Genomic DNA, 11,643 nt, shown 5'->3' with positions numbered 1-11,643 from the left:
TATATATATATATATATATATATATATATATATATATATATATATATGTATGTATGTATATTTATTTAACCTGTGTGGCTTTATAGATATCTATAGATGCCTTTACGAAACCAATTGGAAGTTCTGGATATCTGCCCCTTCATCAAAAATGCACACGCACACACATGTATACGTGTGTGTGTGCGTGTGTGTGTGTATGTGTGTGAGAGAGAGAGAGAGAGAGAGAGTGAGAACAATTTTTCAGTTAAACTAGACGGCAGCCCATTAGTCAAAGTTTTATTCTTCCCCATGACATACAAGTTTATCCAATACCTCTTCTCTACACGGCACACAATCTTATTCAAACATTAGTTCCACAATATAGGTTTTACCGAAGAAGATTACTCCCAGTTCTTTTACCTTTTTACCAAAAGAGAAGTCAGCCGCCATTATCATTTGTAGTGCTTCAGTGACTGGTGGAAGGGAGGGAAAGAGGAAATAATCTTCAAAGCCACAGGTAACACACACACACACGCACACTTACCCCCCCCTAAGTAACCAGGTGTTGGTTTTTTAAGCCAAACTCAGAACGCAAAGAGATGGAATAAGGTATCCTATCGGACGTTCTTACATGTCCATCAATCCACTGCCTTGGATTGATAAATTTTTATCAATCCAAGGCAAAGTGGACTGGGTGGAATTTGAACTCAGAACGCAGATAGTCGGAACAAATCTGGCGAGTAACTCTATCCAATACTGTAACAACTCAGTCAATTAATTCACCCCGCTTGATTGGTAGTATTTTATCGACTCTGCAAAGCAAAGCTGAGCTCGTAGAATATGAACTTGGAGTACAGAGGTATTTTATCCGACGCCCTAACCATTCCGTCAGTTCGCCACCTTGGTGACCAATTATTTCTCACAGAGATTAGGATTATAATCATCTTTATCAGATTATGTTTCTCTTGGTAATGAGGATTGGCATTATTCAGAATGTCTGGTGGTGTGATTTTCTCCCTGTCCTTTTTACACTGATAGATGTAGCAGGAGAACAATGACTACGGTGGATGCAACTGATAAAACCTTGAAAACGCCGCCTCATGAATATTAATTTCTTCAACAGATTTTCTTGTTTCGTGTGTTGGTGATAGTGGTGTTGGTGGTGGTGGTGTGTGTGTGGGGGGAGACGAGGGTGAGGATAATGGGAAGATTTAAGGTATTCGTTTACAACCGAAGTAGAATGAATGCTTTAGCAATATTCACAACTTAATCTTGTTTGACGAACGAAATGAAAATAAAATAAAAAAAGAATTGGCCAGCGAATAGATTAATGAATAGATTAGCAACTTGTTTTACTTGTTTCAGTGATTGTACAGCGACCGTGGTGGTACACAACCTTGAACGGTTTAAACGAACAAATCGACACCACTACTTTGTTTCCGAATCTGGTACTTATTCTACCGTCTCTCTTGTCGAACCACTGAGCTACGAGGATGTAAACAAACGAATACCTGTTGTCAAGCTGTGATAGGATAACAAAAACAACAACACATACACATTCGGTGGGCTTCATTCAGTCTCCGTCTACCAAATCCACTCACAAAGCTTAGGTCGGCCCGGGACAATAGTAGAAGACACCCAAGGTATCGCACAGTTAGATTGAACCTGAAACATCATGGTTGGAAACCTAGCTTCTTACCCACTTTTCCACACCTCCATTACTACCTCATTTAATCACATCGTTGTGAATTAAGCATTCACAACACATCGTTTATAGGATTATCTGAAATTTAATATCGACATACATACAACCCGTTTCAATTAAAAGCCGACTGCGAAACAATTTAGGTTTCGCAACGAGATTTATAATTCATAAAAAGGCAAACATACCGGCTTTAAATTTGCATTTCTTTGTAGTCATTCAGCTTTAGCTCTTAAATAATGCAGCAGGATGTGTTGGTTATGCAGGGAGTGTCTCAGTTGTTCCGGTTTAATATTAATAGGTAAAGACCAGAATGGAAACATGTGCACAAGTGCATGTATGCGTTTGCGTACTAATATACTTATGAGTGTGTGTGTGAGAGAGAAAGAGATAGAGAGAGAGAGAGTTGGTCAATATGTTTTCTTCACGAATCAGAAAAAAACCAAGCACACATATATTAAGTAATAGATGGCTATTATTATTATTATTATTATTATTATTATTATTATTATTATTATTATTATTATTAAGGCGGTAGGCTGACAGAATCGTTAGAACGCTGGATGAAAGGCTCAGCAGTATTTTGTCTGCCGCTACGTTCTGAGTTCAAATTCCGCCGAGGTCAACTTTACCTGTCATCCTTTCGGGGTCGATCAAATAAGTTTCAGTTACGCACTGGGGTCGATGTAATCGAGTTAATCCCTTCCCCCAGATTTGAGGCCTTGTGCTTCCAGTAGAAAGTATTATGTATTTGTGTGTCTGTGTTTGCCCTTCCACCACCGCTTGACAACCGATGTTGGTGTATTTACGTCCCCCGTAAATACACCATTCTTAATTCAAAATCATTGCAATTGTTTCCACACATCGTTACACCCGTAGTACGTTAGTGAGATGATATAAGTAACATATTGTGTAATCACTATCATACATTTTCTGTTATCTTTTTATACAAACTGTACAGATGCTAGGGAATTCCTGATGTATTGCTAGTAATAAGAGCATTCCTATTGTATGATGACACCCGGGAGTCAATAACTGTGGGCGATCTTAGCATAGCATACTGCATGGTGTGTGTGTGTGTGTGTGTGTGTGTGTGTGTGTGTGTGTGTGTGAAGTGTGGCTGCTTAACTAAAGACCACCCGTGACATAGCAATCCTATGATAAAAAGTGTTTCATTCTGTTTCCTTTTTTAGGTAGAGTGCACCAAAAACTAGATCATCCATAGTGTTCCGCCTTTCTGATGAGGATAGAATGTGATTTAAGATGGATTTAGTTTATTTCTAACAGGTCATGTAATTACATATACATTTCTAACAGGTCGTGTAATATACATATACGAGTCTTCCAAAAATATCAGCAGTTTATAATAAAACGAATTTCTGTAAAATTTTGATCCCGAAATATAATGCGAAATATCTACCCAACATCCATATTAAATTCTTATTCTTTTCTTTTTATCTTTTTCTCATTTCAGTGGCATTCACTTACCCTCATTACAGCACCCACATAAAAAAGCGGTGCTTCCGCACACTTGGATGTTTTTCAATCATTTACCCTTATAACAACACTTATCTTCTGCCTGATAGTCCCTTTCTAATTGGTACCCGGTTTTGGATATATGCACCGTATTCCATTAAAAGGAAACCTCTCAGAATCGATGGAAAATCCCGTAAGAATCATTTCAAGTATAGATTCCCAACAAAAGTTATTATTCCTGGATTCAATCCGAATCATGAGAACTTTAAATGGATCCACGACATGGCCATCGCCCTTCAACATCAGGTACGTTAAATATAATGTAAAATAATTTTATATAATTATATTCGATATAATTTTAATAGTAATTTTTTTCTTGTAATTATTTCTAATTTTGGTTCAATGCCAGCAATTTTGAGTGTCGGGGGTAAGTCGATTACATCGACCCCAGTACTTGACTAGTATCTTATTTCACCAACCCTAAAAGGATGAAAGGCAAAGTTGACCTCGGTGGGATTTGATTTTCGAACATAAAACCATTTTACTCTGATGGACTCTCATAGCCTTTCAATGTTTTAAAAAATCCTATTATATTTTTATAATTTTCTATCATTGGGAATTATATAAAAAATTGTTAAAATATTTTGTGAATTGTAGAAGTAGAACCAATTTACTGCACATAAACTTTAGCAACAAAATCTGATATGGACCCTCAAGGACCATATGGACTCTCAAGGACCATATGGACCCTCAAGGACCATATGGACCCCAGTCGAGAACCAGTGGTGTAGACACTCGCTCTAAATATTTAGTGAGTACCAATGTTAACATTTTTTATTATTGTTAGAATGGTGAATATTAGAATCTGCAGTGTAGTGGACAAAATACTGTGTAACTGTATTTAGTTCTGTCGTTTGGCTTTCTGGGGAAAATCATAGTATGTGGGTTAAATTTATTTTCATATTTATAAGATTGTTAAAATAAGAATCCATCAAGTACGACGAAAGGGTGAATTTGATTATATTATACCCCACACTCAAAATATATACTTGTGTGTCCTATTATTATGCATTGTAAAATTGAATGCAATTAATTGATAGTTGGAGAAAATTCTTTGGTGATAAACACTGATACCCATTCGGGTTCTAAGTGTAATCAACACCGAAATCGATGTATTTATTTTAATGTCAAAATCAGACCCATGACATGTTTGCAGAGATTCTGAGACAGGTAGGCGGAACTCGAGGAAAATTCGACAACTCATAGGTTGCTGCTGCTGTATCCATTTATTTCAGACTTTTGAAGTCGAGTGTGAAAGATTATAGCAAAGTAAATTCATCCAAAGGAATCCTAATGGTCAAATAGTGGTGTTGATTGAGTGCATATATTGTTGAATGGCTAAAACGTTCGTTCCTGAACTACGTTGATCTAGCTTTGATCCCACTGCACTTTGAATAAATATCTTCAATCGTAGATCGGATTGACCAATTCTTGTGAATGAAATCATAGGACGCTATACGTATATACACATACATATGCGCGCACACATACACACACACATACGCATATATGCACATATTTTAGCACTTGGAATTGATATTGGGTTTTGTGTATAGTGATGTGTTTACATTATATGTCTGAATTGATTATGTGCAAGTTATCCATTATTAACTACGTTCCATCGTACAATACTGGTAATTTTAAATGTGATCTTTGTCTAGAGGAAATGTACTATATATTTGCTTCAAAATTAGAATTACTAAATTGTAGAACCAGTCTTACGTTGAAATGTTCCCATAAGTATAAAAAGAAAAGCATTTAAATATTTCAATAGCAAATGACACCTTCATAATAATTGCTTTTCTTATAATCTAATCAGCATAATTTTTGCATTCTTTGTTTTAGCATACATAAATAGCTAGATAACTAAATATGGTGGCGTAGAATTTCTTTGTTTATCTTATATTCTTTCGTTATCTACTGACGTCATCATAAGTTTAAATACTAAATTGGCTTTTCTAAGAATATCATATTTCTTCTTAACTTTCTTTTTGTATATGTTTATATATTATAGATACTATTTCAGTTTGCTTTAAACTTAACCTGTTTTGGGTTACCTTGATAACATCGTATTAGCATAAATTTTCGAATATTTTGGTTTGACTAGTATTTTGTACCTTTTTTTCCACATCGTTTTCGTGTCACTGTCTTCACATGAATTCACCCCAAAAGCTTGGAAAAATCCTTGTTTGAACACCATACATAATTTGAAAAAAATTGTTAATGGTTTTTCCAAGTATAGTCAATCAAATCGGTGTGAAAACGAATTACTCTGTCCATGAAATTTCATATTTTTACAAATACTATTCGCTGTTTCAAAAACAATGCATCTTTGTTTTCTAAGATGTAAATGACGATTATGTCGTTGAAATTTTTTAAAATTTAAAATTTGCTTTTCATTAAGAAAATAAATTATACTTTTAATATTTTTAACCATTAAATAACTTGATCGCTCCACCACGAAAACTATATTGCATTATACTGTTGGATATTATTTATCAACTAAACTAAAATTGGGATGCAAAACAAAATTATTTTCAATTTACATTTTAACTTCCGCAATTCCGCAAATCGAAAGTATTCCTGAATCCTTTTCCATCTGCATTGTAGAAAGCTAAAAGCAATTTTCTTTTATATCACGCCTTTCAATTTCATGTTTTCAATTATTGATAACAATGAAGATAATGTAATTCATTTCTTTTTCTTTGTGCAATGATCATGAGAAAGTTTCTGAATAGTTAGTAAAGGTATGGACTTTTTCTTGCTGAGTAAAAAAAAAAAAAATAAAGTTATCAACATTATTCGTCATGTACACCATCAAAATATATTCCTCCAAAATTTTATAAAATAATATTCATTATTAAGGAAATTACGAGAGAACTAAATCAAGTCACAAACGGTATTTTTGCCAGAAAAAACACTTTATAAACAGGAACGTTTTATTAACAAATAAGATATTGTTGTTATTATGACTGAGGGAATGGAGACATTTTATATTCACAAAATACATTGATTTCATAGGAATGTAGTTGATATTTGAAGAATGCTGGTAAATTATTGCTGGAAAGGAATTTGTCATTATTGACTGTTGTACAGTGTTTCGGAAATGGAAAGTATGGCGATAGCTATACATAAAAATATTTGAGTATTGGTATCGAAGTATTTCACTTTGTGAAGAAATTCCCTTTTCCCATTAACGGAAGGATAGTTTATTTTCTGTCTTTTTAGGCAGTAACCCCACCGCACCATTGTCATCCAAACAACAAGTAAGTTCTGGATGAGTAGACGTAATGGCATTTGGAGAATTTTTAGTCTGGTTTCGGTGCGTCAAGCTTCGATCTTGTGGTCTTCCTCCATATTTATTCTTTCTCCTTGATCCTCACGTTTTATCATCACATAATGATGTAGTGTCACATGACATAGCATTGGAGTTCAGAGCTGAGATAGCTGGCTGATATTAAACCACAGGGGGCGCTTCAGTTAAGGTTGGTGCTTCTTTTCCATGGTTTGTTTTGCCATCAAAGAGGAGAGCCCAGTTTGTTCCTTTCCTTGCAGATTGAGGGCTTGATCTTACGTCCTTACCACTACCAAGGACTCTAGAAGCTGTCCAGTGGAAAGAATTCTTAATGTTCAAGTAGCGATTGTTTTTGAAGTTATTGTTCGTTTTTGTTGTTATTGTTAAGCACAGAGCTATCGGCCTTGATATTTTGGTCCAAGTATATATATTTGTTTCCTGAGTTCATTTTCTGCCCTAGCACATCAGATTCCAGAGAAGGGAAAGGAATTTCGTCAGGTACACACCTGTAAATATTCGAGTGATCCATGATATTTAAAACCGCTGCAATATTATTATTATTATTATTATTATTATTACGGGGATGCTGATGGTGACGGTGATGGTGGTGGTGGTAAAATGATCATGGTTATGATGCTGCTGCTGTTGCTGTGGATAATGATGGTGATGATAGTGATGCTGATGATGGTGAAGCGATATAATGACGACGACCACGATTATGATGACGATGATATGCTTGGGAGTTCCCATACGGCGTGAGCTGATGTGTTCCAATTTTTTCGACAGTCAAATGTTTAATTAATTACCTTAGATATTCTCTGTTGTTTTTGTTGCCAGAATCACCACCACACACCACAGTTGTTGTTGTTATTGCTATTGTTGCAGTATTGCAGCTGCCTATTACTATCAGTAATATTATTCTTAATATTGTCAATATTGTTCATATAAATTTTGTTGTTTAGCCGACATCTCCGATCAACCTAAGCCGATGATCAAAATGCCCCAGCAACAATCATGCTGTCATATTTTCAGACACATCTTTTTAAAGATTGTTGACTACCGAAATCGATGTATTTATTTTAATGTCAAAATCAGACCCATGACATTTTTGCAGAGATTCTGAGACAGGTAGGCGGAACTCGAGGAAAATTCGACAACTCATAGGTTGCTGCTGCTGTATCCATTTATTTCAGACTTTTGAAGTCGAGTGTGAAAGATTATAGCAAAGTAAATTCATCCAAAGGAATCCTAATGGTCAAATAGTGGTGTTGATTGAGTGCATATATTGTTGAATGGCTAAAACGTTCGTTCCTGAACTACGTTGATCTAGCTTTGATCCCACTGCACTTTGAATAAATATCTTCAATCGTAGATCGGATTGACCAATTCTTGTGAATGAAATCATAGGACGCTATACGTATATACACATACATATGCGCGCACACATACACACACACATACGCACATACATACGCTTAATCTTTTCATTCAGCATTCTAACGATTTTGCCAGCACACTGCTTTTGCGATGTTTTTAATATTGAAATTTTTATTGTTGTTATTTAGATAATTGCTCGCAATACTCATATTGTATTTCCTTCGTCCATCGAAAAAGAAAGGTGACCTGTCATTGTTTCAGCACTTCTCACTCATTGTATCACCCGTCGGCATGCTAAACTTAATTACGGTTGTTAGAAATAAATAGCAATTGCTTTGCTTTGGATCCCTCAACTGTTGATGGTCTCTTAGAGGCGCTGTCGTGACATACAGCGTGTCTTGGATAATCTTAGGCTTGGTGGAGCCCTTCTGTCTCCAGGATTGATCACAGCCAATTTCCTCCTGAAAAGGGGAAAGAGAAACTATTGATCTCGGTATAGGACTGGTATGTTGTTAATCGACCTCTAGCGGATGAAAGGCAAAGCTAAAGTTGCACTTGGTGTTATTTGAACTCAGAGCGCAAGGATCCGGAACGTATACCGCTAGGCAATTTATCCAACACCTCTAACGACTCGGTTAATTCGCTATCTTAACAATTAAATAACATTTGTTCACGTAAATGGAAGAGATGCGTAACCAATTCATCTTTTCCCCTTCTCTCCTTCATATATTCCAATATACTAAACACAAGAGATTTAATTTATATCAGAGAAACAACCCGAATATTATAACGAGGTAAATAGATGTTGTTTTAAGATGCAGCTGTATGTTTAAAATCCAATGATATGGATGCAAACGTTGACACAAAACCATATGTTTTAGGGAAGGGCAGACTCAACAGTAGTGATTTCTGACTTTAGAACAAGACCACAATTTCAACAGACGATTAAATCGATTCCAGCATCCGACACCGATTGGTACTTGCTTATTTTACCAACCATGTAAGGATAAAAGGCAAAGTGAACTCTGTCAGGATTTGAACTCAAAAAACATAGAAATGTGACTAAATGAAAAGGATGAATCGGACGAAATTGACCAGGGTGCTAACCATACTGCCAGCTCGCCACCTTACTCGCCTTTGAAATCTTTTCTATTAAAGGCACAAGGCCTGAAATTCGGTGGGAGGGGACTAGCCGATTACATCGACCCCAGTCTTTCACAAGGACTTAACTTAGCAATCCCAAAAGGATGAACCGCAAAGTCGACCTCGGCGGAATTTGAACTTAAAACGTGAAGACGGATGAAATGCCGCTAAGCATTTAATAGTAATAATATTGATGATGATGATGATGATGATACTGGCTTGTAATTTAGGCACGGGGCCAGCACTTTTTGATTTTTTTAGAAGGGGTCTAATCAATACTATCAATCCCAGTACTTGATTGATATTCTATATTATCAGCATCAAAAAGATGAAAGGCAAAGTTGACCAAATACTATAGACATGTAATCCAAAGCTCTTTCGGATTTCTATTGATACATACATACATGCATGCATACATGAATGTGTGTGTATGCGTGTGTGTGTATGTATGCATATATATATATATATACATACACACATTTATGTGTACACATGCACATATATATATCTTTACTTTTTCCTAAGGGTATGCTATAGCACTGTCTTAACGGGTTTACTCAAACAAATTGACCTTGGAGCATATTTTTGTAAAGCCAAGTACTTATTGTATCGCCAACTCCTGCCAAACCGCTAAGTTAAGAGGATATAAAGAAACCAACATCGGTTATCAAGCATTGCCGGAGAACTATTACAAACACACACACACACGTATACACACACTCACACAAACACACACACACACTCACACACACACACACACACACTCACACACACACACGCGCGCACACACACAAACACACACACGCACACGCACACGCACACACACACATACACACACACACGCGTGCACACACACACACACACACGCACACACACACACACACATAGACGACGTGCTATATATATTCCTATCCCGAATTAATTTATTCATATGTTTCATAGTGTCTTAAATAACTTTTATCTCTAGTTACCACATCATCACTAGAACATTTACATACATACATACATACATACATACATACATACATACATACATACATACACACGCACACACATGCACACACACACGTATACGAGGGGGTACACAAAAGTACCCGGAAACGTTCCTTGTGGGATAAACCCGTTGTAGTTCAGCCTCCGCTGCTAGAAGCCACTTGATGCGACCCTCAGGCAGCAGTCTGCCGACTACGTCGTCGGGTGTAGTCCTACTGTCACGTGGTGTGTCTTTGTTTTGTTGTGCTTCTTTCCTGTTCGTCAATTTTTGCATGCTTCTATGAAATTCTGTTTTCTGTTGGGGAAAACAGCGGCCGAAACAGTTGTTATGCTTCAAACAGCTTACAAGGACGCTGTCATGAGTAAAACACAAGTTTACGAGTGGTTCCCAGACATTAGAAATGGTCACTTGTCACTTGAAGATCAACCTTGTTCAGGACGACCATCGACCTCCCGAAGGAATGAAAACATCATGAAAATTCATGATCTTGGAGGACCGTCGCCGAAAAATTGACGAACTGGTGTGCCCTGGAGGTCCTGTCAATGAATTTTGAGCAAGAAATTGCGAATGAAGAGTTACAGCAAAATTTGTGCCTCGCTTGCTCACAGAGAATGAAAAGCAGTCACGACTGAATGCGTGGGAATTTGATCTATACCTTTTTTCGAAGATCATCACTGGTGACGAAAGCTGGTACTACGGAATTTGCTGATGTAGAAGAGGTGAAGAAAAAAAAACGACGGAGTCATTAAAAATCATAATTTCGCAAGAGTTCCAGCACTGCTTTGAATAGTGGAAAACGCCTATGGACCGGTGCATTGCTTCAAATGGAGAATATTTTGAAAGCGATAATAGTGTAAACATGTAAAATTAAGTGAATAAAATATTGCAAAATTCCGGTTTCTTTTGGGTACCCTCTTGTATATATACCACTTTAAGACAGTTATACCATGAGAATATAAATGTAATGAATTCCGAATATATATATATACATGCATACACACACACACACACATACACACACACACACACACACACACACACACACATACACACACATATACATATATATATATATACACATACAAGGATACTACATGAGCGTCTGCATCGCTAAAAATAGAAGTCAGAAATACTTCTATGCCATGGAATAGTCACAAAATTAATCTGCTGGTGTTCGCTAGCACTAGTGATGGTATTTTGATAGTACTATCGCTCTCATATTTACTTATAAATAATTTCATGTATTTTGTTTGTTTAAATGGTGCTTGATTACTTCAAACGAATTTGCAGGCTTGGTGGGGGTAAAATTTAGTAGTCGTTAGCTGGCAGATTCTGACTGAAGAGAACCAGGCACCGTTTGGCGCTAAATTCGAAATCATGATATCAAATTAACCAGCATTACTTTTGCTTACCTAGCAGAGGTAAGACGATGTTATTGTTCGTTGGAATCTGTTCCTATCATGTCTGTATTGATTTTGTGACTATTCCGTGGCACAGAAGTATCTCTGACTTTTATTTTTAATTAATTAATTTGCCTGTACGGCTGGTATTCGCTGGTACTAGTGATGGTATTTTGATAGTACTATCCTCTCTCATAGTTACTTACACACACACACA

The 11,643-nt window shown here is 36.5% G+C and overlaps 1 protein-coding gene across 1 annotated transcript in view; it reads left to right on the top strand.

The window, feature by feature from the left end:
- Window positions 1–11,643, top strand: part of LOC106870659 (inactive pancreatic lipase-related protein 1) — a 98,974-nt gene that overhangs the window by 52,883 nt on the left and 34,448 nt on the right. Inside the window, exon 2 of the mRNA XM_052970243.1 lies at window positions 3,156–3,463. Coding sequence (XP_052826203.1) covers window positions 3,156–3,463 — 308 coding nt within the window. The remainder of the gene's footprint in view (window positions 1–3,155; window positions 3,464–11,643) is intronic.

Source organism: Octopus bimaculoides, chromosome 8 (genome assembly GCF_001194135.2).
Source record: "Octopus bimaculoides isolate UCB-OBI-ISO-001 chromosome 8, ASM119413v2, whole genome shotgun sequence".
Lineage (NCBI taxonomy): Eukaryota > Metazoa > Mollusca > Cephalopoda > Octopoda > Octopodidae > Octopus > Octopus bimaculoides.
This window is presented reverse-complemented; position numbering and strand designations above follow the sequence as displayed.